Raw genomic sequence first — 26,650 nt, 5'->3', positions numbered from 1 at the left:
TATCGCTAGCGGTTCCGGTCCATTCTCATACGATATCCGCTGTGTCATACATTATAATACTTAGGCGTACTACAACGTACTACGTTTCATTGCTTGTGTAATTAAAATTAATATTTTTCTTTTAACTTTTAGATACAGCCCAAAGCAATTTCGCCATAAGTCAAATAAATGAAGACAAACCTAAAGGCTTTGGTAGAAAAATTTGGCACTGAGAGCATCTTTTTTTATTGCTGACATGCGTAGGTGATAGAGACTACGGCCCAATGTTTAATGGTTACTAGGGCCCATGTATATTAACAACGTATTTAGGACGCTTAAATAAAATAATAAAATGTTTATTTTACATAAATGTAAAAATTTAAAAATAATTTTTAAAATTTTAAAAATTTAAAATGTAAAAAGTCGTCGTGGCCTAACGGATAAGACGTCCGGTGCATTCGTGTTGAGCGATGCACCGGTGTTCGAATCCCGCAGGTGGGTACCAATTTTTCTAATGAAATACCTACGTACTCAACAAATGTTCACGATTGATTTCCACGGTGAAGGAATAACATCGTGTAATAAGAATGAAACCCGCAAAATTATTTAATTTGCGTAATTACTGGTGGTAGGACCTCTTGTGAGTCCGCACGGGTAGGTACCACCACCTTGCCTATTTCTGCCGTGAAGCAGTAATGCGTTTCGGTTTGAAGGGTGGGGCAGCCGTTGTAACTATAATTGAGACCTTAGAACTTATATCTCAAGGTGGGTGGCGCATTTACGTTGTAGATGTCTATGGGCTCCAGTAACCACTTAACACCAGGTGGGCTGTGAGCTCGTCCACTCATCTAAGCAATAAAAAAAATAAAAAAAAAATTACCGTAGAATGCTTTTTCTTTTCTTGGCGGGGATCATGGCCTCCTAGTTTATTCGGTCAGGCATGCGCGTGAACCAAATGTTCCATCTACAAAAGTCACATCTACATGCCCACCTAACTTGAGATATGAGTTCTAAGTCCCAGTTCTATAGCACAACGGCTACCCCACCCTTCAAATCCCAACGCGTTTGGCTTTGAGGCAGAAATAGACGTATGGGCTCACAAGACGTCCCACGATCAGCCCTGGCATCTTTCTAACTGTCACTAGGCTCATAGAAACGACATTTGGAGATGAATATTAAAGCTTACGAGAAAATAATTGCCAAAAATAGTTGCAATTTTATTTGCCCTCTCAATCCCCTCAATTACTAAGTAGCGGCACTTTTATGTGCCGGCAAAGTCTCAGTGTGGCGCCAGTTTTTACAAAAAAGTCTTATTACCGTATTTCACACAATGTATTATATTTACATGAGTAAATAAAAAACTTTTAAACTTATCTTTGTTTTTGATGCCAAATACTTTAAGCCGTTAAAAGTGGCCGCAAAAAATAAAAGAGAGTTTCAAAAAAAGAAAATAGCAAACAGTTAATATGAATTTTAGTTAGTAAATAAGAAAACAACGGAACGCTGAGCAAATTCCCAAAACTTTAATTTCCAATAATTTAATTTGATCACATCTAACACCTACGATGTCGTTTTATCTTACCCAATGAAGTAGGAAACCTATGGAAATGAAACGTCAACCAAAATTTCGTGCCACTGTGACGTCATCTGGCCACAAAACATGGCGGCTTTAGTGCTGTATAAAAGATTTCAATGTTATCAGGTTTTATCGATAAACGTTCTTGGCTCATTTTATTTTAAATATTGTTGAGTATTATTTATACTTTAATGGGAAGTAAGTAGGTATATTGTTATGTGCAAATATGATATGATTTAGATGGGTGAAATCTAAGACAAGTTCGTCCTTCGAATTTGCCAAGTAAACTATGATGATTTTTAAAAGTTGCTACACTGATTTTATAAAGTTGTCGTTTGTCGCAAAACATAAAGATATGGCGTAGTTCAAAGCCATCAGCCCATTTCTAGTATGCTAAATGTTATCGTATTTTGAGTACGTGTTTTTCTTAGACTATAACAATCTATTTTAATTGTTTTGCTGACTCTAAAGTCCGTAACATACTACCGCAGCGCACCCCAAAGAAGGTGCGCCGCACCATTTGAATCACTTTCGCTTGAGAGTGATTCAAATTTTAAAGTTATCAAGGGATCGCGTGAAAAAAAAAACACCTACAGAACATTTATTCATTAATTACAAACGTCATTCCTTGTGACTTCCGCTCTAAAATCACTTAATTATTAAATATTTAACAAATTTACAATAGTGTTTTACTCACTGCGGAATAAAACTATTTTATTTAAATAGTTCCGAAGAGATTTTGTCGGTAGCCTTTTTCCCGAAATATCTAAACAGAATGTCTAAATATGTTTTGATGACATATTTTAAAGTGGTATTTATGATTAGTGTCATGATCAATAGATTCCGACCGAAAAATGGATTTTTCGGATGAGGGCTCCATAATGAATTTAAATACATATAGATAATAGTTTTAGGGCATCGACTTTCTTGAGATCCTATAAAATACGTTTTAATTATTATTTTTGTATGTTTTAAGCATGATAAATTATGAAATTTTATATAATTAATCATATTAAATCGATATCAAAGTCAATAAATAATGTACAACCCAAAACAGACAGAATTGGCATTATTTATTCCCTTCGCCTGTCCTGTATAATCTATGGCCTGTCCAATGAACGAATCCAGCAAGACTTTTTGGCGGGAACGCGAGGAGTGAAGTTGTGTGATTTGTTTTATTTTGTCTATTTAGTGTTTCTTCAGGTTTAAATGTGTAATAATGGTGGTTTATTAACTGTTTAATATCTGTGAAAGTGCACAAATGTGGGAAAATGAAACAAAGCTGCTGGACGTAACTTCTCGGGTTCCTCCAAAAAGTCCACTGAAAAAATCTCAGTAAATGACCACCATTTTACTGCGATTATATTTCATCCCATATCATCTCATTTCATGAAATTTCATCCCAGTTGATTAATGTCTCAAATTAATCATCTTCATTTCATTTCACTCCATATTATCATTTTTCATAAAATTAAGAAAATAAAGTAAAATAAGACATGACTTAAAGGTGTTAGTTACCAGGTCATAAAATCTCTTAAAAAAAAAAAAAAAACCAATCCAGCGAAAAAAAAAAACAATAACAAATTTGATGAATTTTCATTATTTTTCATTTGTTTTCTTAGATTACGCTTATTAAATACGGTACCTACCGTATATTTTCTGACAAAAAGTTGTTTTAAAAAAGTCTCAAAGTGTAGTTTTTATCCTTATTTGTATTTAATGGAATAACACATGTTAAAGTATTTTATTTAATTATTTATTTTGATTATGCTGTTATGGTTTCGTGTCTGTGGAAAAATAATTTAAAATCCGTATTTCAGATAATTTTCGAACAGTATAAGATATAACGTCTGACAATTTGGGTCATACCTATTATAATTTATAATCGAAACAGAGGAACCTTCAACCTTCTTCGCACCTGTTACGGTTACTAATTTAATGTAAAATACAACTTAAATACTAATCACAATGGAGGATGGAAACTCCATCATATACGGACTTGAGCATCAGGTAAAAATAAAATGAGAAATTATCCCTTAATTCAATTTTTAAAATCCTAATTCCAAGTTTGAAAATGTACCAAAAACATCACTTATCACTCGGATGTTATAATACTACTTTCTTAATGCGATAGGCTATAGATTTGACGCGAAAAAAGGGAAATAATCCCATAGTTAAATTTTAAAAATTCCAATTCCAAGTTTGACAATGTACCAAAAACATCACTTATCCCTTGGATGTTTTAATACTACTTTCTTAATGCTATAGATATGACGCGTATTTGAAACTAAAATACGTAAATAGAGTACCTATTGTTTGTAAATTGTGTAACAGTGACAAAATTGTGAGTTAAATTACGTTAAACTGCCTTTTTCTGTTCCAAACCAGTTCCGGTTTGACTGTAGAATTCCTGACAACCTGAAGGTGGAATTCACTTTGTTATATCTATTATCCTAGTAATCACAATACCTGGTAGGCTAGAAATCACTGATCTGAAAAAAAAAATTGTGTTTCAGACTAGATCGTTATCACCACAATATGCTGAAAGTGAGGCAATAAGGTTCTTGATTGGCACACAGAGCCTCAAACCAAACTCAAATCAAGTACATGTTGTTGAGTTAGAGGAAGATACTGGAGCCTTGCATACTAAGGTCAGATAAAACATCAATTTTTACTCTGATATTCTTTATATCGTAAACTTAGAACTATTAAGGTTTAATTTTGTATAATTAAGCTTGTGGTGGGAGGAGGTAGAACAAACTACCCAAAACCGATGCAAATGAAAGAATTTGATTCAAGCCCTACACCTCAGTAGAGGGTAATAGGACAGAAAGGAGAAAGAGAAGCTTGTTATGGTTTCAGTACCAGTTGGCATATGTGCGATTTTTTAAATAGAACTGTTTCAGAAGTCTATTATGGCTACAAAATTAAGAATAATATTTATCAACAATAAATTAAACTCCTTCGGAAAGAGAACTTGAAGTCTTTGAAACACACAAAGTAAATTTTATTGCATTCAATAAATATAAACAGAACAATAAGATTTGAAATGAGATTTAGCAGATGCATATTTTAGAGAGTATTACATTGTGGGATTTTGTTTGAGTTCATAAATTGGAATGAAATCCAGCTACTGTGTAATGATAGTCTTACTATGGTCTACCGCTGATATACTTCTCTAAAAATTTTGATAAATAAAAACTGTTAATTTTAATTGTACAGGTTTTCAAACACGACATCGGGGAGATATGGCACCTTCGTTGTTCACCACATGATGCTGCTAATCTCGTCACAACTCATAACACCTATGATCCTAATACCTTGCAATGCACTATGGGGGTGTCTATCTTCAAGCTTCCTACATTACAAGTGAGTATTAATTTTACATTAGTAATAAAATAATTAAATCTAAGAATTCACCATATTATGTTCATTAGATTGATAGTAACCATCCAAAAATTGGAAGAACTAACATCAAAGAATAATGTGCTCTGTGAACCCTTATTGAGCAATTTGTCTACCAGCATTTAAACTCGACAGGCAGACATTAATTTAAGGTAATATGTACTCCACATATGTATGAATTTGATGGAAGAAAGGATTTCTTAAGTATGAAACTTCAACCATTTCACCTTTTTATTCAAAATTGGTTATTCAGTAACCGGTGATCTCAATTTACTGTCAATCATATTCAGTTATAATTCTTTTGTAGGTAATTCCCAAGGATCTGGACGAATTAAGCTCATTACAAGGACGTAATGCTGAAGACTTAGAATTACTGATAACCATTAAACCAGAGGTAAGAACTTTAAATTGAGTTCTTAATTAAGTCAATCTAAGTCAAATACTGCTGAAATCGATAAGGACCAATTTGGATAATGGTCAAGCGTTTTGAGTTTTACCGAAATAAAAAAAATCTATAGGTATCCTAAAGTTCTCATGTTGCTGTAAGTTTTATCAAATAAATTTATGACAGGCCGCCTGCCTCACGTCAACCCTCCCTGGGAATGCTTTACCTTGGGCCTAGGTTGTGTTGGCTTTGGTCAGACTTTGGCTCTTAGTCGCCTTCTATGATACCCATGAGCTAAGTTTGGGTTGGGGGTATTCTTAGGCGCCCACCACACGCAACCGATCTGTGTAAGAGGGGAATGATATATGATAGAGGAGTATGGAAGGAGAAAACATGTTGTGCGGACCTTAGGTGACTGGGAGATGGGCAGGAGGATGATGAGGTATCTTCTGAGGTAAATTCAAATTTGTTTTAGTTTTCAAATCTTCCAAGCTTAATTTTGAACTGTTTTGGAAACTAATATTGTTCTTAAAATCACCCTTGGTTCATTTTGAAGAGAAAACTTTAGGCTAATCCTAATTATTCAAATACTATTTTATAATTTGACATTCATATTATTAAAAGGACATTATAAAACACAAACACTGATACAACCAAGGCATCTTCCCATTGTTATTTTAGTTAGAATAAAGAATCAATCAACAAGTTTAACATTGCCATCTTTGTTCTGAACTATATTGTAATCTCTAATTATTAAATTCGTTATTTATTCTTCATCCTTTTGCTCTTATTCCACTGTGTAGGGTCGATGTAGCATGATTTCTTTTACTATTCAAGCCCATCATACAACATCTCAACCCTCGGACACATAATTTTTTTTTAGGATGACCCTCCCTCTCTTTACTTTCATATTGAATTCATTATTTACATCTAGAAAATAAGTTTCTTTGTTAAGTTACAAGAATGACAGTGATTGTACATTTGAAACATTATACAATGAAATGTTGTAATATTTTTTTATTTATTTTCATTGATGCACAAAAGGAATCATAATCATTACACTACATTACATATGAACTAAATCATACAAATAGTAACCAAATCTGGATTTCAATCTAAATCATATATGCGCTCAAGCAAACCCATATTAATGTACATAACGAGCGAGCCTCTAAATTAGTTATTGAAAACAAAAAAAAACAAAATTACAAATAAAATTACGAGTTCCAGTGAAAGAAAAAAACAACAAGAAGTATCCATTATTTAGATAACTACAATACAACCAACACAAACATTAATCCCTTTCCAGGTTATAACATGATCAAGATTAATTCACACATTCAATATCGACAACTGGCCACTGTACGGTAGGCAGCGGCTTGGCTCTGCCCCTGGCATTGCTGAAGTCCATGGGCGACGGCAACCACTCACCATCAGGTGGGCCGTGTGCTCGTCTGCCTACAAGGGTAATAAAAAAAAAACTGGCATATCCTTTGAGCTAGACTCAAGGTTAAAAAATATCAAGGTCTCCATGACTTTTAGCCAAATCGTTATACTTCCTGACCATTCTTACCATAGGGTTATAGTAGGATATATTATTTTTTTATCTACGACCTTTAGTTTCTCTGTCCCCACGATATCTGCAGACTGAATGAGCCAGAACTCAGTGCTCTCGCTACAATGTGTCATAAAAAAAATCTAGAAGGCCGAAGAGGAGATCCGTTGCGCTGAGTGGCATCCTACAGACGCGGGGCGCTTGGGTGTCGTATACGAGTCCAGCGTGAGGGTACACGACGTGAGCTCTGGAGCTGCGGTGTGCAGCATGAAATCTGACGGTCGGACCAGGCTCAAGCTCACTGCCGGCAAGTGGAACCCGCATCAAGGTCACACTCAGGTGCGTTCTAAAATCATGGCTTACTCATCTTTAGGGCTACTGCGTCGTGATACACAGACTTCTTGGCGTCAATTATGACGTTAAGGAAATTGTTTTTTTTTAAATATTAATTTAATGTTTCTGCTAAGATGCACAAATCATCATCCCAAAAAACGAATTTGCACTCCATAAATTCCCATAGTTTCATATTATCTCGTAGTTAACAACAATTTCATTAAATTACGTTCCATTTCACTGTTATTAAACAATAATTGTTAAATAGAGGCTCGGCACAAACGTCCAGGTCATTAAAAAAAATATAGCCATAAAAACAGGCTCGGAACTGTCCAGGCTATGTTATCTGGGACCATAATCAAGAACAATGACACGACATATTATTATGACATATTATTACATATTATTAGACATGACACGACATATTATTATAATATTATTTTAGTTTTATTTTCCAGATCTTTTAATTTAGACAATTCTTCCTCTGGCTTGTATGCTTTGCAATGGCACCCCCTCTAGATATTCTCAGGATACATGACCTCTATCTATAAATGCCTAGAATTGATTTTCCCTTGGTAAACATAGTTAACACTTAAAATGTACAGTAAAGTAATATAATATAACTAGAAGACCCGACCACACGTTGCTATGGCTGTTCGTTCCGATATCGAGTCGAGGGAACGCGTTCCCGGCCCCGTCACGTCACAGCCGGAGTCCCGCAAGGCTCCGCCCTCTCCCCGTTACTATTTAGTTTGTATATCAATGATATACCCCGGTCTCCGGAGACCCATCTGGCGCTCTTCGCCGATGACACCGCCATCTACTACTCGTGTAGGAAGAAGGCGTTGCTCCATCGACGACTTCAGACCGCAGCTACCACCATGGGACAGTGGTTCCGGAAGTGGCGCATCGACATCAACCCCACGAAAAGCACAGCGGTGCTCTTCAAAAGGAGTCGCCCTCCGAACACCACGCTGAGCATCCCCCTCCCGACTAGGCGCGTCAACACCTCCGCCCCCGCCGTTCGCCCAATCACGATGTTTGACCAGCCCATACCGTGGGCCCCGAAAGTCAAATATTTAGGCGTCACCCTCGACAGTAGGATGACATTCCGCCCTCACATCAAGACGGTACGCGACCGTGCCGCCTTCATTCTAAGACGTCTCTACCCGATGATATGCAGGCGAAGTAAAATGTCCCTTAGAAATAAGGTGACACTCTACAAAACTTGCATACGCCCCGTCATGACCTATGCAAGTGTAGTGTTCGCTCACGCGGCCCGCATACACTTAAAATCATTTCAAATCATTCAATCCCGTTTTTGCAGGATAGCCGTCGGAGCCCCGTGGTTCGTCAGGAACGTCGACCTCCATGACGACCTGGACTTAGAGTCCATCAGTAAGTATCTGCAGTCGGCGTCCATGCGCCACTTCGATAAAGCGGCACGACACGAGAACCCTCTCATCGTGGCCGCCGGTAACTACATTCCCGATCCTGCGGACAGAGTGGAAAGCAGTCGACGTCGCCCAAAACACGTCATCTCGGATACTCCCGATCCACTAACGGTGCTTTTAGGTACTTCAAGCACCGGTCACCGTTCTCGTCGAACCCGTCGCTTGCGACGAAGGGCTCGACGAGTAAATTAACTCTCAGACACAGCCCACTGAGTTTCTCGCCGGATCTTCTCAGTGGGTCGCGTTTCCGATCCGGTGGTAGATTCTGCGAAGCACGGCTCTTGCTAGGGTTCGTGTTAGCAACATCGTCAGGTTGAGCCCCGTGAGCTCACCTACTAAAGTTAGGGTTACGCTGACAGCCTCTCAAGGCTATCAGCTTAGGTAGGAAACAAAAAAAAAAGCTATGGCTAAGGTTTTTGTTTCTAAAAAAACACGCGGCTGGCTATGCTAATACCAAAAATTTACAAAGACCAATTGGATAACACTGTATTTCGTTTACTACGAAATAAATTTCACTTATACTTTAGTCTCAGCAACACGTGGTGTTTGTGCCATTAATTGTAGCTTAAGTGAAACTTTGGTATTTTTAACACAGCGCCATCTATGAGATGTTAATGTCAGAGAGAATCAATGTGATTTAAGGCGCCATCTGTTTTAGACTTATGAAACATACAATTAATAACAATATCAACAACAACATAAGAAATCATTTTATTGTTAATTAATAAATATTACGACCATTAATCGAAATAAAAACCATCCTATGGCCTATATAAAAAAAAAGAAGTTAAAATCGGTTCAGTAGTTTAGGTGTCCATCGCGGACAAATAATGTGACACGTAGTTTATATATATTAAGAAGATAAAAGAATAATTGGTTTCTTTGGTTTCATATCAACAGTTTGCTGTTCTGCAAGATATGCACATAAAATGCTTCGACACGCGCACCGACTGCTCGAAACCATCTTGGAGCATAGACAACGCGCATAGACAATTAGTTCGGGATCTAGACTTCAATCCGAATCGGTAAATAACATGCTTTCCCTAAAATAAGTCCACTTTTTTTTAATTGCCTTTTGTAGGCAGACTAGCCCAACGGCCCAACTGATGATAAATGGTTACCGTCGCTCATGGACCTCAGCAATGCACAACGAAGTCGTTGCCTACAAAAATCTGTGTTATAGATTAACATTTATAACGTCACTGAGATTGCTACTAATGCTAATCTATGCCATCAGAAAACAAAGGCATTTTTTAAATACATAAAATAAGTAGACGACCTCACAAAGTACTTGGTAGCGCGTTACCGTTGCTCGTGGACATCACCTATTGAATGCAGCCTGCTGTGGCGGAGCTATCAGGGGTCCGTGGCAAATTCACTGGATGCGGCCCCAGTAAAAATCGTCATGCTACAAACTTAATTTTAATAAATCACTGGTATAGCTATCCGACAATATTGGCAGCTAATATTGTCTGCGTTTTAGTTAAATATCTTATAATGTAATTTTAAAAAAATACATATATCTATACTTCTATACTAATATATAAATCTACAGTGGTTTTTACGGATGTTCCGTTATAACTACTGAACCATGCATCCAATTGACTTGAAACTTGGTATTTTCTGTAGAAAATACATGTACTTATAGGGATAGGGATAATAACAATAAATAATAATGTTAATTTTAAATGCCCAGCGAAGCGGGCGAGTACGGCTAGTTTATAATAAGATTTAACATGATCTTAGGTTACATATAACTTTAATTCATTTCAAATATTATATAATATATAAAATTAATATATAAAAATTTATAATTACTTTCTATTACTTTGTTGAAAATGTTACGTCATTCGCAGCGTGTAACAATAGTCGGAAGTTTTACGTTAAAAATACGTCTTATGTTCTGGGGGGTTCGACAGAAGTTTATAAAGGATTGGTCCAGAAGATGTAGCTCTAGATCAGTGCAGTTTGAGCCAGATAAATAGGGCAGACCATTGTACTCCTTTGACCTGTGTGCTTAGTGCGAGTTTTTAACGTTCTCGATAGCGTAAAAGTTAACTAAAATTTGTATGCAGTTGCAGCGCCCCTAGCGGCAAACGTACGCAAACGCTCCAACTCCATACAAGTTTGAGTTAACTTTTACGCTATAGAGAACGTTAAAAAACTCGCACTAACCACACTGATATTGTCTACAGCCAGTTCCACGTGGCCAGCGCGGGTGATGACGCAGCGCTGAACATATGGGACTATAGGAACGGGAAAGAGCCTATATTCAACAGAACTGATCACTCTCACTGGTAAGTTGTGTTACATACCGACATATGTATAAGCCGCGCCAGTAAAGGAACGAATCGAAAATGGCGTATATGTCCTGCACTGACCAATAGTAGGGTCAACAAATAAAAACAAAGATAGAAAGAAAAATTGTTTATTGTAAAAAAATCTGGGATGCAACTTGCGAACAACATTTGCTGTCAGTCATCTAAGTTGCATAACTCGAAAGTGAAAAAACTCGATCTCAACAACAATGTCAGAACTGATATTTTTTTTGCATGCAGTACGCGCCGTGTGCGACTAAAGACAGCAATAGTTAGAGTGAGAGCGCATGATCGCCGCCGCCATTTTAGATTCGTTTCTTTATTGGCGCGGCTTATACCATAATAATACGCGCCAAACTTGAATACGTTGCAAAATGAAGTTACTTAGCGAAATATGGTATTCAATGTGTTTACATATTTTTTCATATTAAAATTATTAATAAACATAAACGAAAATAGAATTAGTCGATCTTGTGGACACTGTGGTGTGTACAATAATAAAAACTTATAAATTTTTTGCACATGGTACAGAAGTGAAACTTCTCTGCCGGCACAGCCATTTTCCGCTACATTCTACTTTTTTTGTGACGAAAGAAGTTTCGCTTCGACTGTTGATCTTAGTAATATGCGTGATGCATTCTGAGGGAAGCGATAGGTCGTTCAGTAATATGCGTGGTACATTCTGAGGGAATTCGGTAGGCAGCGGCTTGGCTCTGCCCCTTGCATTGCTGAAGTCCATGGGCGACGGTAACCACTCACCATCAGGTGGGCCGTATGCCCGTCTGCCTACAAAGGCAATAAAAAAAAAAAATAAAAAAAAAAAAGCGGTAAGTCATTCCGTATATTTTATCGTCTAATGGAATTGTGTGACGTCATGGCACTTAGGAGCGTTTTTGGTGGATCGATAATTACCGATAATTACTGCTTACGTTCTATGAAAAAAAATTGGCGGAACTAAAATATTCGAACCAACAGCTTAAATGGAACACACCCCAGACACCCTAGTTTACTCATAAGAAATCGGATATATATTGAAGCTCTCTAGTTTTCTCCCCTTTGCCGTTAAAGAAGTTAAACTTCTTCTAATGTCTGAATACGCTCATTCGATATACAGGGTGTGGACGGTAAGATACAACAGCTACCACGAACAGTTACTGTTGACTGGCAGCTCGGACGGTCGGGGCTTGTTGTACGCGGCCGCTAGCATCTGCCGCGACCCGGACGACGATAACGAAAAGACCGGGAAAATGTAAGTACAAAACCTTTGTATATATACTAGTGGTTCCGCAGTAATCGAATTTCGATTATAATTAATTGAAATTTTATGTTTATTATGGTTCTATTGTCAAACACTATTCTACTTCTATAATATAATCACAGATTTCGCCAAAACTATACTATAGATAAATAATATTAAAAACAAACAATATTAATCTTATCGGGGTCGTAGTACCCCCTTACGGGGGCACGGAACGGGCTTCGGGGCAAACCCCACTACCCGGGCAGACGCTTCCTGCCACACAGGGTAGGGGTGATGTGGGTTGCAGGACGAGAATAAGAGGGGAGTGTTGTTCGCAGCGTGTACGGCTACACTATATCGACAAAAATATATACATATACATAATACGATGGGCTTGAAAGACTCCGGGAATTACGCCTGGCGGCAGGGCCCTTCGGTATCGTGTTGTCCTCTGCTTGCGGTTTTTTTTTTCTTAAAACTAATTACAAACTAACTAAAACTACACTACCCTACTATTTACATCAGCGAGTACAACAGTCAGCGAAACAACGAGGAGCCCGCCACCGGCCCCATCTCTACAAGCCAGAGGGGGGGTCGCGGCACTAGTTAGGCGCTCACTCGCTCCGGGCTCCCCAGAAGGGGAGGATCGTCGCGATTAGGGACCGACATAAGAACACTCCCCAATATTAATCTATTCTCAGATTGACCACAGACTAACACTTTTACAATAATAATGCTTAAAAATTCCCTGTTTACAGTTTAGAGGACGGCGTGCTGCAGTCCTACGAGCAGCACGAAGACTCCGTCTACTGTAGCGAGTGGAGCACCGTGGAGCCCTGGACCTTCGCCTCCCTGAGTTACGATGCAAGGCTTGTCATCTCGCGTGTCCCTCGACCGTTCAAATACAAACTTCTACTGTGAACTTTGAAATTACTCAATTAAGACACCTTCAAGGCCAAGGTAGATGGTATATTCAATTCATAATATAATTTATTAGAACACAGTTTGAAAATGAGACAGACTAACGAAATTTTAGTAAATATATGAAACTTCAAATAAAATCAATGTTAAAAAAATGTCTTCGTTTTTAAGTATGGCAATTGGCTTCTTGTGACGCCATTGTTGCAAAGTCAAGTGTATTAAAAAATACAATTATTATTAAATACATATACATAGTTTGATATATGAAAATAATCTGAAGCGAATCGAAATGTACCTAGTTAATAAATTTGAAAATGGAATCAATTTCTATGAAATTAAATGAAACACAATGAAAGTAAAATGCTGGTTATTACCCAAGTAATTTTGAAATCTACTTTTTGGAAGAACCCGAGAAGCTACGTCCAATGGTTTTGTTTCATTCTCCAATAATATGCAATACAGTTAATAAACCACGGTTATTACACATTTAAATCTGCAAAAATACTAAATTAAGAAAAAAAAATAACAACCTCACTCCTCGTGTTACTGTCAAAACGTCAGATTAGTAGTCGCTATTATTATTTCTAATATCAACACTAAAGATTCTGGTGTCATTCAGCTTAATACGTATGTTAAATTTTAGTGAGAACCAATGCTTCAAACACGACAATGTCAATCCGTTAACGTTTTGTTCAATTTTATATTTCACATTGTTAGTTCACGGCAGTTGCAATAGTAAAATCTTAGATTTTCGGGTTTATCCATTGACATAAATACAGATTACAGCATCCAAGCTATTTAAGCTATATACTATTAATATTAAGACTTTTAACAAGATAATGAATAAAACGATATAATATGATTATTAAATGTGATGTTTTATTTAAATTCAATCATTCCCAGTCCGTGAGCAGTTGGAATAGCCCCTTTACCAGGGAAAAAAATATAATGAGAACCGAAATATGATTTTTTGCATTCAACAAAAAACAATACATATCGACGCTTGAAAGGCAAACATGACTAAGTGACAATAACTGATTTATACATAAATGATAGGCAATAACCATATTCGATGCACAAAAAAATATATATTTCTAGGTCTATTAAAATCATTTCAATCCTACAGCTACTAGCTAGATTCTACTACAGCTAGATTCGATAAAATAAATTTTGTTTTCAGGTATTTCAACTTTAAATTAGTCTACTGTAAAGTTCACGCATTGTCGCTTAGTCACGTTTGCCTTTCAAGCGTCGATATGGTTATATTTTACCAATAAGATGTAGGGCAGTACCTTAAATAACCAAGACGTTTACTGCAATGTATTCTCTGAGCTAGATAATATCCAAAATGAAATTACCACTCATTTAAATACATAGATTTATTTACATTTTACAACTATATTCTTTCAGCCACTCGGTTAGCGACGTTTCTCAAATTCCCGTAAACTTTTGAAGTCGGAGATCCCATTATCAAATTACATATGGCCCGTCTTGCCAAAGCGATATTCTGATAACTGCCCAATATATGAATTTTTGAGTCTGCTAGTACTATTCTTGTTTTTGTTACATTTTCAATTGTGAATTTTGTTCGACCAGCTTTTCCAGCTAAACGACCAATAGCTCTACTTAAATGGTCACCATTTAGTGTTTTCACATCTTTAACCTCGAACGATTCGACAAATAAATCATCTAGCCGGAGCAACGCTAAGGCATCATCAACTTCAAAGCCATATATGAAAGCCTGAAATGAGAAACAAAATTACATTTTATCTATTGATCCAACTAGAAATATCTAAATAACTAGTAATATATATATAAGTGATATCTTTAAAATGTAGAGAAATACAATTCAGGTTGAATTGTATTTCTCAAGGCATTCAGACTTAGTGAAGTTTAAAAAAACTGTTTCTTCTAAAAACAACTATAAATAAGAGCTGATGAAATATACATCAGTACTTTTACAATCAACACATAGATAAACATGCAGACATTAATTTTATATATAAATAAATATTATTGTTGATTAATTATATTCTTTAAATAATAATAGCAATAGTTAACTAATGAATTAGAAGTTTATATCGGTAATGTTAATGTTTTTTTTTTAGAATGAAATTTAAGTATGTAGTTCCACATTTATCTACATTGCAATTTTTGGTTAGCATTATTGCAATCTACTGGTATGCCACTGTCAAAGATCATTCAAAGTAAAAAAAAAGTCACTTGTCAAGAAAGTGTTCCCAGATATGAAACATTGATCTTCTTTGTACATATATGGCAACTTTAGAATTGAAGGCTTAATACAGAAGTCTTGTTTTTTATATAAGAAAGATACCAAAGAATTGTCATGTTTCAATTTTGATTTTAATACTTTAAGCTTAAAGTGCATACCTTCGTTTTTTTTTTTCATTGCTTTTGTGGATGGACGATCTCACAGCCCACCTGATTTTAAGTGGTTACCGTAGCCCATACACATAAATGTTGCCACCTACCTTGAGATATGAGTTCTAAAGTCTCAGTATAGTTGCAAGGCTGCCACACCCTTCAAACCTACATTACTGCTGCACAGCAGAAATGGGCAGCATAGTGGTTTAAGGTATGCATTGGATTTAAAAGAATTGGAAAGTATACTTTGAACTTATTTAACTTTAATTTTAAATTAACAAAATGTAACTTTATGCACTCATAGGATACATGTTTATAAGTACACAGATCAAAGTATAAAACTAATTTTCTTAACATTTTTAGTTAAGCTACTTCAATTCTAAAGGTATACTGATCTATTATTGGTACTGTTCATAGTCCCTTGTTCCATATCTCTTAATAATAACAAAAATTACCTTTACAAAATCAGCAGCTTTCTGTAAATTTGCTATATCTTTTGTTTCTGGTCCAACTTTTATCTCGACATTCCTCGTTTTCGTGTTAAACCTTACTTGTAGCAATAAGTGTTCAACAATCGGGGTAAAAATCTTCAGCCAGCTTTCTTTAAGTGGTGTATATCTTAAAACAAATTTCATATTATTATTATATGTCTTTCATGGATGAATGAGCTCATGTCCTACATCGTGTGACACACCCACCTACCCCCCTTGAGACTTGAGGTCTTGGTCTCAATTGTATAGTAGTTATGCAAATTGAAAAATTTCATTGCAGTTTGGTGCAGCTTTCTTCAATACAGTAGACTGGGGGAAATAGGGACTAGAGGTAGAATAGGGACAAATCTGGGATGTCACAGTACTTTTTTTGAGTTGTTAGATTTAACTTGGTTAAACTGAAAATTACTTTTATTTAGTGTTTAAGAATATTACATAGTTTAAGTTAGTCATCAAAATTTTGTAACTCATTAAAGATATTAAAAAGTGAATTACCTAAAGTTAGGCATCTACCTAACAACTAAATAGTGCCAGCCCTATTGAAAAAGTCTATCATACATAACCTGATTCACCCCAAAGCCAAGGTGAATCAGATCAAGCTAGTTTTTTCAGTTTTTGTGTATATTTTGTAATGAACTATGTATGTTTTTGTGTATATTTTGTAATGAACTATATAATAGATTGTATATAAAAATTTAAGCCTCCAGAACCATTTTAATCTCAATTTCATTAGTATTACCCTAACAAAAACCATTGAAAATTTCAATCCACGATAATTGAATATATTCAGTATAACTTATTACATTATTACTCAATGTTATTCTCTCTCTGTAGAAGTCACTGAAGAAGATGAGTACATATTTTATTAGACTTAGAACCTACTCTTTTTTTTCCTCAAGTTAATGAACTCCGGTAGGCTCAAGAAGTTATTTTTGTTTCATCCTAACTAGTAGGAGCTTAAAGGTCTCAGCCTGAGAGAAGTTACTAGCACCTACTCTAGGAAGACCTGCAGTGCTTCACTGAGTCTAGCACTGGATCTGAATCGTGACCCACTGACAAGATCGAGTGAAAAACTCGGTAGGTTGTCTCCCTGGGTTAGGTGGCATGTCTCGTCAATTTCAATGAACTCAACAAGAACACTGATTGAACTCTGACACATGATTAAATCAAAGTGGTTCAATCATTAAATGGTACAATTATTATTCTTTTTGGCCTTATGACAATTGTTCGTGTGTTCATTTACGAAGTTTTGTAGGTTAATTTACCTGTGAGCTGGGACCGCAACTTTTCGCATTGCAACTTTACTCTCATTAGGGTCTGAACTTTTTTTATGTTTTTTTCGATTCCTTCTAGGCTTTTTTGGATTGCTTTCCCCAGTGGTGGGCTCTTCAACCTCCATACCATCTCCGGTGTCATCTGTAGCTTTGCGCTTTATATTTTTAAGCTTCACCGTCTTTTTAGCCGGCAAAAAATCATCAACACTTATGTTCTCCGTTTCCATTTTGTGAGAAGGTTCGTCGTTTAGGTGAAATTTAATGGTAATTAAATATCAGTTGATATTACAAAGTAAAACAATCACATGTTTCACGTGTTGGAAAACAAAAAGAAAGAAAATGTGCTGTTGACTTTGACACCGTTGACGTTAACATAGTAGTAGTAGTTTTATTTTTCTAACTGGAAAGGCAAAGGCATTATACCATACTGCCTAATCTTTTATATGTACATATATTATTATTTATATGAATAATGATACGAAATGAAATGAAGTTGATTAATGTGAACCATGGCATAAAATGAGATGATATGGGATGAAATATAATCTCAGTAAAATGGTGGTCATTTACTGACACTTTTTCAGTGGACTTTTTGGAGGATCCCGAGAAGTTACGTCTAGCGGCTTTGTTTTATTTTCCCACATTTGTACACTTTCACAGATAAATAATAATAATAAGCCCATTTTATTTCCAAAAACAAAGAAAGAAAAAACACCTTATCAAATAAAAAATTGTGTTATTGGAACCCCATTTGGGTATAAGCCTCCTCCAGCTTACTGCACTCTTCCTATTCTTGGCTTTGTTTCTCCATTCTTTTCCAGTTGCTGCTATTATTTCCTCGATCCATCTGCCCCTTGGTCGGCCTTTTCTTCTTTTGCCCACTGGTCCTTCCCATGTTGTGGTTTCTAATGTCCATCTTTTATCCGTATATCTCGCAAGATGTCCTGCCCAACGCCTATACTCTCTATATTTGGTAATTTCAGTTTGACTCTAAGAGCTATCTATGTTTATGAACATAATCCGAGCGAAAAGCGTTCAAAAATATATCATAGCAAAAAAGGGTTTTTGAACTATTACTAAATGTGTAATAAGTTTCGGTCGGCATAAAGAAATATTTTTTTTTTAATCCGTAGGTACTTAAAAATAATTTTAATGTTTATTAAAAGTTGGGACAATTCAACGCTGCTACTGCAAAAAAACTATAACTAATTGTTTCTGAACGTATTGAAATGGTTATGTCACAAATCTTCTAGCTGCGATTTGTTGTTATGTATTGATTTAAGGTGAGAAAAAGTGATTTATTTAAGATAAACGCTTCAATTTATGATTCAAATACCTAATCATTCGAAATTATTTAATATTTCGCAGTTTCACAATTCATAAGGTACATTAGCCACAATGGCTACTCTCGTCAGAACAGCTGTAATTAAAGTTATCAGCCCAACTCAGGGTACGAAAATAGCAGCATGTACGTTTGTACAAAATAGGAATATCTCCGGGCGGGCCATGCGCGAAGCGCTACCACCTCCTCCACCGAAACCTGCACCCTTTGACTATGTCAACAAGGACTACACTTGGTTGCGCAGCTTAATCGACCGCACGACCCACAGGTTTGATGATAACAGCAAAGTGATCATCGTGGAAGGGCCGATAGCTGCTGGTAAGACCGCCTTTGCAGCCTCCCTAGCCGATGACTTGGGTATGAAGCATTTCCCCGAAGCTAACATGGATTTGCACTATATTCGTCCGAACGGCGTCGACTTGAGGTCCTTCGACGACCAAGTACCCGAGGACACTAGGACCTTTGACCATGTTAATTTCAATCAGAATCCTAACCATCGCTTGGCTGCAAACTTCCAAATAATGATGTATGTGGCCCGGTACAGTCAGTATATTGATGCTTTGGCACACCTGTTCAATACTGGCCAAGGAATTGTGTTGGAGAGGTCCCCTTACTCTGACTTTGTATTCTTGGAAGCTATGTATTCTCAGAAATTCTTGAGTAAGGCAGTCAGGTCAACTTATTATGAACTGCGAGAAAACACAATTGAGGAGCTAATGCGTCCACATCTAGTTATTTATCTGGATCTTCCTGTTTCCAAGGTTTGTAATCACTACTTTTACTAGTTGTAGGGCCTCTTGAGTCCGCGCGGGTAGGTACCACCACCCTGCCATGAAGCAGTAATGCGTTTCGGTTTGAAGGATGGGGCAGCCATTGTAACTATACTTGAGACGTTAGAACTTATTTCTCGAGATGGGTGGCGCATTTACGTTGTAGATGTCTATGGGCTCCAGTTACCCCTTAACACCAGGTGGGCTGTGAGCTCGTCCACCTATCTAAGCAATAAAAAAAAAACATAGTATAAAACAAAGTCGCTTTCTCTGTCCCTATATCTGTCTGTCCCTATGTATGCTTAAATCTTTAAAACTACGCAACGGATTTTGATGCGGTTTTTTTTAATAGATAGAGTGATTGAAGAGGAGGTTTATATGTATAATAAAATCCATTAAATAGTGGAGAAATCAATAATAACTTACAGTTTCTGAAGCGAAGCGAGGGTGGGTCGCTAGTATTTAGAATAACTTAAACAGTCGTCATAAATTTAAAGTTAATTTAATTATTCAACCTCTAAAATATATAAAATAAAGTTCATGAGTTTTCTGTAGATTGATGTTAATAAGTAAATGCGTCAGTCACATTAGTGTATATTTTATATACCTATATTAATTGGCATTGGTAGGCAGATGCTTGGCAGTGTCTCTGTCATTGCTAAAGTCCATGAGTGACAGTAAGTACTCACTTGCAGACAGGATGCATGCTGGTCTGCCTTTACTTGTAATGAAAAGATACATTTTTATGATTATACTAGCTTTTGCCCGCGACTCCGTCTGCGTGGAATAATTACTTTGGCATAATGCTAAATTTTACCCCCTACTTCATTTACGTAGAAAGTGTAAATATTTTTGAATTATAGAATGTTAAGGAGCTATTTAAACCCCTATTTTCAGACATTCTTTATTGGTGCTCCACTTGTATTGGTCTTACCGTGATGTTATATAGCCTATAGCCTTCCTCTGTAAATGGGCTATCTAACACTGAAAGAATTATTCAAATCGAATCAGTAGTTCCTGAGATTAGCACGTTCAAACAAACAAACTTCAGCTTTATAATATTAGTATAGATACACTCCCATACAGTGCATGTAAAACTTTCACAGGTTCAAGAAGCTATTAAAAAACGTGCTCTCAGTCACGAGGTGAGCAGCAAAGCTCTCACACCGGCCTTCCTGACTGAAATTGAGAAGCAGTACAAAAACAAGTATCTGAGAGATATCGCCACTCATGCAGAGCTGCTCGTGTACGACTGGACCGGAGGAGGTGAAGTCGAAGTGGTTTGTTCATTTCTTATTCTTTTTAAGTTAATTAAATGATTTTTTCTATATGAAAATTGTGGGAATATCTAGCATTATTAATAATGGTTGTAATAATTTTGTAAATTCGTCGCGGCCTAAAGGATAAGACGTCTGGCGCATTCGTGTTGAGCGATGCATCGGTGTTCGAATTCCAGGCGGGTACCAATTTTGCTAATGAAATACGTACCTAACAATGGTTCACGATCGAGTTCCATGGTGAAGGAATAAAATCTTGTGATAAAAATGAAACCTGAAAAATTATAATTTGCGTACTTACTGATGGTAGGACGTCTTGTGAGTCCGCATGGGTAGGTACCATCACCATGCCTACTTCTGTCGTGAAGCAGTAATGCGTTTCGACTTGAAGGGCGGGGCAGCCGTTGTAACTATACTGAGACATTAGAACTTACATCTCAAGGTGGGTGGCGCATTTACGTTGTAAATGTCTATGGGCTCCATCTAAGCAATAAAAAAAAAGCTTGCGGGCATCTTAACCATTGATAAAACATTTTAAATTCAGGTCGTCGAGGACATAGAGCGACTGAACTTCGACCAGTATACGGAGCGTGAAGAGCCCAAGATGAAGGACTGGCGTTTGCCTCGCGAAGTGGACTGGGCCGACCAGCGCGCGCTCTACACGAACCAGAAGCACTTGCTGATGAATCTGCTCGCCATCCCCAAACTGGACATACCGGAGTTGATAACTAGCGCCGAGGACAGTTACGAGAGAGAAAAGGTGAGGTTTTTTTTTTTAATGGCTTAGAGAGGTGGACGAACTCACAGCCCACCTTGTGTTAAGCGGTCACTGGAGCCCATAGACATCTACAACGTAAATGCGCCACCCACCTTGAGATATAAGTTCTAAGGTCTCAAGTATAGTTACAACGGCTGCCCCACTCTTCAAACCGAAACGCATTGCTGCTTCACGGCAGAAATAGGCAGGGTGGTGGTACCTACCCGCGCGGATTCACAAGCGGTTCTACCACCAGTAATTACGTAAATTATAATTTTGCGGGTTTCATTTTTGTTACACGTTGTTATTTCTTCACCGTGGAAGTCAATCGTGAACATTGTTGAATGAATGTTTAATATTTGTTAATACGCTTTTATTGGCTTCAGACATATGTATGTTTGTTACGGAATCTTGGAACATGATTTTGATCCCCTTCAAAACGTATTAACTCGAAATTCGGTATACTTAGGACCGATGACAATTCAATATTAAAAAAAAAATTGAAAACATGAAAAATAAATAATAGTTTAAAAAAACTAACAAAATCCGCTTTTATAGAAAATCCAACTAAAAAATAGAAAATAAATTGTAATAAATTAGTATTAAAAATAGTGTAAAAAAATGATTTTGTTATAAAAAAAGCGTGGGGTGCTTTTCAGGATATATAACAAAATAGTCCTTCTACTCATATCTGTTCATAAAATATTTATAACTACTTATACCATGCACCCCACGCCCCACCCCACCTGCCGCGCGGGTGGGGATCCGACGATTTTCTCCTGTGGAAAAAAAAGGTCCTTTTATTAAATGAAATCAAAAAATTTTTATTCAACATAAATGAAAGTACACACTTGTTGAACGTCAAAAGAACTACCGCCAATTCACAAAAACTAGCCTCCGTCCTGAGAAGAATTGGCAAGAAACTCAGCGGGCATGTCTTTTTTTTTTAAATATGTTTTTTTTTTTTATGTTTTTTTTAAATATGAGTTTTTTACAATGAATGTTATAACGTAACAATTACTACAAAATTGAAATGCCCGGAGCGAGCAACTCATTCCCACTTTGTGCAATCTTCTAGATAATCATTGACTTTATAGTAAGCTTTATTGCACAGATGTTCTTTAATAGTTTTCTTAAACCTATGTATATGTAGGTTCTGAACATGTTGTGGGATTTTGTTGTACAGGCGCACAGACAAACACCCGAATGAATTTCGTATCTTATGTAACCTACTCATCGGCACAACAAGCTTGTGTTTGTTCCTAGTATTTCTATTATGTATGTCCGACATTTTAGGATACTCCTCAATATGTTTACGAACATACATCAAATTTTCAAAAATGTACTGGGATGGCATAGTGGGAACTTTAATTTCTTTAAATTTCTCCCTCAGGGATTCCCTTGAGTGCATGTTATAAATAGCACGTATAGCTCTTTTCTGCAAAATAAATATCATTTCTACATCGGCCGCATTGGCCCATAGCAAAATGCCATAGGACATGACACTGTGGAAGTAACTAAAGTAAACTAAACGAGCCGTGTCCGCGTTTGTTAACATTGTAATTTTTTTTACTGCGTATGCTGCAGTGTGCTACAGAGCTGAGCTTACTTATTGGGTTATCGATTTCTTTTTGAAAAGAATTAAAATTAAAAGCAGTACAAACTTATTTTATCACTTTTATTATACACAGTAAGAACACTCAAATACAATACAGCTTACTAAAGTGCTGCCACCTAGTGTCTATAGTTTAATTTTCATTTTATATTTCGAATATAGGTATAACACTAGTTAAGGTATGGTATAAATAACGGGTCAAATGACCCATTTTTAAAGATGGGTTAATACCGATATTTGTCAATATTAGCGAATACTAATATATTCATGATGTAATATTATAATACCTTAACGAATACGTGAATATCCTGATATCTTAATATACTTCGATGAAACGGGTAAACGAGTTAAACTTAATACGGTATTCGTGAAATAAGTTAATGATTATTAATACACTTAATACGGTATTCGTTACCGTATTAAGTTTAACTCGTTTATCCGTTTTATCGAAGGATATTAAGATATCAGGATATTCATGTATTAGTTAAGGTATTATAATAATATAAAAATGAAATACTGTTAGTTAGTCTCGCTAAAACTCGAGAACGGCTGGACCGATTTGGCTAATTTTGGTCTTGAATTGTTTGTGGAAGTCCAGAGAAGGCTTAAAAGGTAAAATAAATATGAAAATATTCGGAATGAAATAAAAATAACAATTTTGTTTTTTCTTTGATTGTCCCCCGTCGGACGGATTTCTTTTGTTTATTTTAAGTTTATTATAGACAAAAGCTTAGGTCTTTTATTTATCGATTGAGGCACTACGAAGTCTGCCGGGTCAGCTAGTTAAAAATATAAATAGTATATTGTATCTAGGAATTTGACTTCATCTAAATATTTTACAAGTAATATTATGTACATTAAAATGAATATTATTATTAAATCAGAATTTGGTCAACATTGTACATTAATATAAACAACAAGTTAGTAATATTATTTATTTCTTATTGGTGCATAAAAACATCAGCTTTTTTACTTTTTCTACCGAAAGCCTGTTACGTCGGTCAGAAATGATTTTACCAGATTTTGAAAAATTCTCTCACATGGTACTGAGGTGGCTAGTGGGTACACAACAGTTATAATATTATAATCCACGAACTGTTAGAAAGTCATTTCGATTCAAAAATGAAACTTTTATTTAAATATTAAAAAGTCCTTAGAAGATAATTAAATACCACCGCAAAAATATATTGTCATCATAATTTATTACGTAAAAACACTTAATTTAATTGTGGCAGTATTACATTTTGTGTAAAAAAAATTTAATTTATGAAATTGGTAAACAATGTCAATTACCGTACCTACTTTCGTTTTTCAAATTATCGTTTTAAAACCAACTAATTCAAAGGAAACAGAAAATAAAATTAAAATAATGACAATAAAGCTCACCGATTTTATTCCAATAAATATAAAAATGCACTATTTTGCCTTGAGTAGAATCTTTAGTTGAATCAAGAAATGAAAGTTCAAACATTAAAAAGTAATGCATTTAAAAATTCCCACTAGCATCTTTGACATGTAAAAAGTTGAATTAAAAAATAGTCCTTAAACTCATAATGATATGTACTTATTTTCATTGCTCAATATGTAAACATGTAGTTTATCTCGCTTACTCTTAGCGCATGCAGTATTGTTATGAATGTGATAGACAGATATCCCCGAGACACGTACGGCGTATGCCAGTATATTTTCGAGTGATAGATACAACCCGACCGATGTGAGTTGGCTAATATTATGAATAGAGTGAATACGGAATATTAGCATATCAGAATTCGACGGATTACCGATACACGAATACAAGCTGTATTATGAATACCTTAATGAATACTAATATATCGGACTCACCCTTACCCATTTTGAACTTTTGCATTGAAAATCACACATGCACACGGTATCATCTTATTGCTTTTGCAGATTTGACTTCACGACTTTTTCTTACCAATTAATCTACAGTTATTATACTATATTTTTTGTTTTGTTTTGTTTATTTTGAGTAATACTTGTCATATACCATTATAAGTCTTGGTATGATTAGTGTTAATGAAAATGGCAACCCCTATAAATTATTTTTATAGTAATTTGATAATTTTATAGTAATAGAATAGTTTTAAACTATAAAGTATGAAGTCCGATATCGTATCATTGTAGCTGATGCTGCGTTATTGGTGCCAAACAGCATGGCGCATTTTATCGAGAAATGTAAAACTGTTTTTAACTAGAACTAATTTTATAACATGTTAATATTTTTTTTAATTAAATAATATTTGTGCGGTAATAAATAATATTTTAACCATAAATACGAGCTTCTAAGTTTAACGTCTGAGTTTTTTTTTATAACTTTTTTTCAGGTTATTTCTGCTCACCCAGCCTTCCGTTACGAACTGGGATACGCGCCAGGCGAATCTGTGACCTTCAAGAACAAGCTGCCCAAATACCACGAGTACATATAGACGCGGGTGCAATATTAGATTGTTGTTAATTTAATGAAATAATTATTAAATGAAACATTTTGTGTTTTATTCTTTACCACTACTACTAATAGAAGTTTTTTTCCGGATTTACTTGTACCCTTGGTCCGCTTTTATATCCAGTGTTTCCACTTAAATGATTTCCTTTCCCCACGCCTCAATTCAAATTTCCCCTTCTCAGGGCTTTTTTCCCCTCAACAATTTTTCTGCTGTAGTTTTCACTTTTGGCCCTAGTGTAGTAAATAAAAAAAAAGGTCTTTATCGATTTTCTTCTATAGCCTACCCACGCCTCTGGTGATACTATACTATGATAATATTATTTACACTAAATGCCATTTACCCATGATTTCCCGCAATTTCCCCTTTTTTTCCCCCTATGGACCATAATTTCCCCTCAAATGGGAATTTCCTCCTCATTGTGGAAACACTGTTTGTATCCCTACTATGTACGATATATTTAAGATGATCGGTTAAGTACTTAAGACGTTACGTAAGACAAATTTCAATTACATTAAAATTTATAAAAAGATATTAGTTTATTATCATGGATTGTAAGATAGCACACAGACAACAAACAAAACAATTTTTTTACATTATAAAGTAGCACGTAAATAGGTAAACTGATTAATTAGTTTTGGCTAACTAAAGCTTGAGCGATCTACTAAATAAAGGTTAAATAAAAAACAAAATAAATGTTATAATAGTGAAATGTAACACACATGTAACATACAAAGTATAGAGAACGTATAATATGATGAAGTAAAACGAATTACCTATTATAAAAAAATTAAAGAGAGAGAGAGAGAGAGAGAGTGTGTGTGCGTGTGTGTGTATATACTTAATTCATCATCATCATCATGCTTTCCTATTACCCTCTGCTGGGGTGTAGGGCTCGAATAAAATTTTTCCATTTATATCGGTCTTGGGCAGTCTGTTCTAGCTCCTCCCACGTCATGCCCAAGACCCCTAGCTCCTGCTCCACCGAGCGACGCCAAGTTGTTTTGGGGCGGCCTCTCTTCCTTTTACCAGACACTTTCCAGGTCAGTGCTCTCTTTGATAGGTGGGTATCGGGCTTTCTCAAAGTGTGACCAATCCAATGCCACTTCCG

At 35.9% G+C, this 26,650-nt stretch overlaps 3 protein-coding genes across 3 annotated transcripts; 2 read left to right on the top strand and 1 right to left on the bottom strand.

The window, feature by feature from the left end:
- The first annotated feature begins 2,684 nt into the window (after positions 1 to 2,684).
- Positions 2,685 to 14,036, top strand: LOC114247857 (EARP and GARP complex-interacting protein 1). The gene is made up of 10 exons (XM_089735948.1): positions 2,685 to 3,294; positions 3,376 to 3,565; positions 4,072 to 4,206; positions 4,778 to 4,924; positions 5,268 to 5,354; positions 7,048 to 7,239; positions 9,588 to 9,712; positions 10,883 to 10,984; positions 12,120 to 12,254; positions 13,004 to 14,036. Exons 2-10 carry the CDS (start codon positions 3,524 to 3,526, stop codon positions 13,164 to 13,166), a joined length of 1,128 nt encoding a protein of 375 aa, XP_089592074.1. The 5' UTR covers positions 2,685 to 3,294; positions 3,376 to 3,523; the 3' UTR covers positions 13,167 to 14,036.
- On the bottom strand, positions 14,024 to 17,655 carry l(1)G0004 (RNA-binding protein pno1). The gene is made up of 3 exons (XM_028180939.2): positions 17,308 to 17,655; positions 16,007 to 16,169; positions 14,024 to 14,907 (listed from the first exon to the last, which is right to left on the bottom strand). The coding sequence occupies exons 1-3, from the start codon at positions 17,541 to 17,543 to the stop codon at positions 14,563 to 14,565; spliced, it is 744 nt and encodes a 247-aa protein (XP_028036740.2). The 5' UTR covers positions 17,544 to 17,655; the 3' UTR covers positions 14,024 to 14,562.
- A 647-nt stretch (positions 17,656 to 18,302) lies between these two features.
- On the top strand, positions 18,303 to 25,579 carry ND-42 (NADH dehydrogenase (ubiquinone) subunit ND-42). Its single transcript, XM_028180978.2, has 5 exons — positions 18,303 to 18,599; positions 18,685 to 19,419; positions 20,535 to 20,708; positions 21,250 to 21,465; positions 25,423 to 25,579. Exons 2-5 carry the CDS (start codon positions 18,715 to 18,717, stop codon positions 25,522 to 25,524), a joined length of 1,197 nt encoding a protein of 398 aa, XP_028036779.2. The 5' UTR covers positions 18,303 to 18,599; positions 18,685 to 18,714; the 3' UTR covers positions 25,525 to 25,579.
- The last annotated feature ends 1,071 nt before the right edge of the window (positions 25,580 to 26,650 follow it).

The sequence above is a fragment of the Bombyx mandarina genome, chromosome 20, assembly GCF_030267445.1.
Source record: "Bombyx mandarina strain Sakado chromosome 20, ASM3026744v2".
Taxonomy (NCBI): Eukaryota; Metazoa; Arthropoda; class Insecta; order Lepidoptera; family Bombycidae; genus Bombyx; species Bombyx mandarina.
Note: the sequence above shows the minus strand (reverse complement) of the source record. Positions and strands in the feature narration are given on the sequence as shown.

Bases quoted from the DNA above. Each gene is read 5' to 3' on its own strand.
- LOC114247857 (XM_089735948.1), top strand. From the start codon at position 3,524: ATGGAGGATGGAAACTCCATCATATACGGACTTGAGCATCAG. The intron at 3,566-4,071 runs GTAAAAATAAAA...ATTGTGTTTCAG, and splicing joins TATACGGACTTGAGCATCAG to ACTAGATCGTTATCACCACA. The intron at 10,985-12,119 runs GTAAGTTGTGTT...TTCGATATACAG, and splicing joins AGAACTGATCACTCTCACTG to GGTGTGGACGGTAAGATACA.
- ND-42 (XM_028180978.2), top strand. From the start codon at position 18,715: ATGGCTACTCTCGTCAGAACAGCTGTAATTAAAGTTATCAGCCCAACT. The intron at 19,420-20,534 runs GTTTGTAATCAC...AAACTTTCACAG, and splicing joins TGGATCTTCCTGTTTCCAAG to GTTCAAGAAGCTATTAAAAA. The intron at 21,466-25,422 runs GTGAGGTTTTTT...ACTTTTTTTCAG, and splicing joins ACAGTTACGAGAGAGAAAAG to GTTATTTCTGCTCACCCAGC.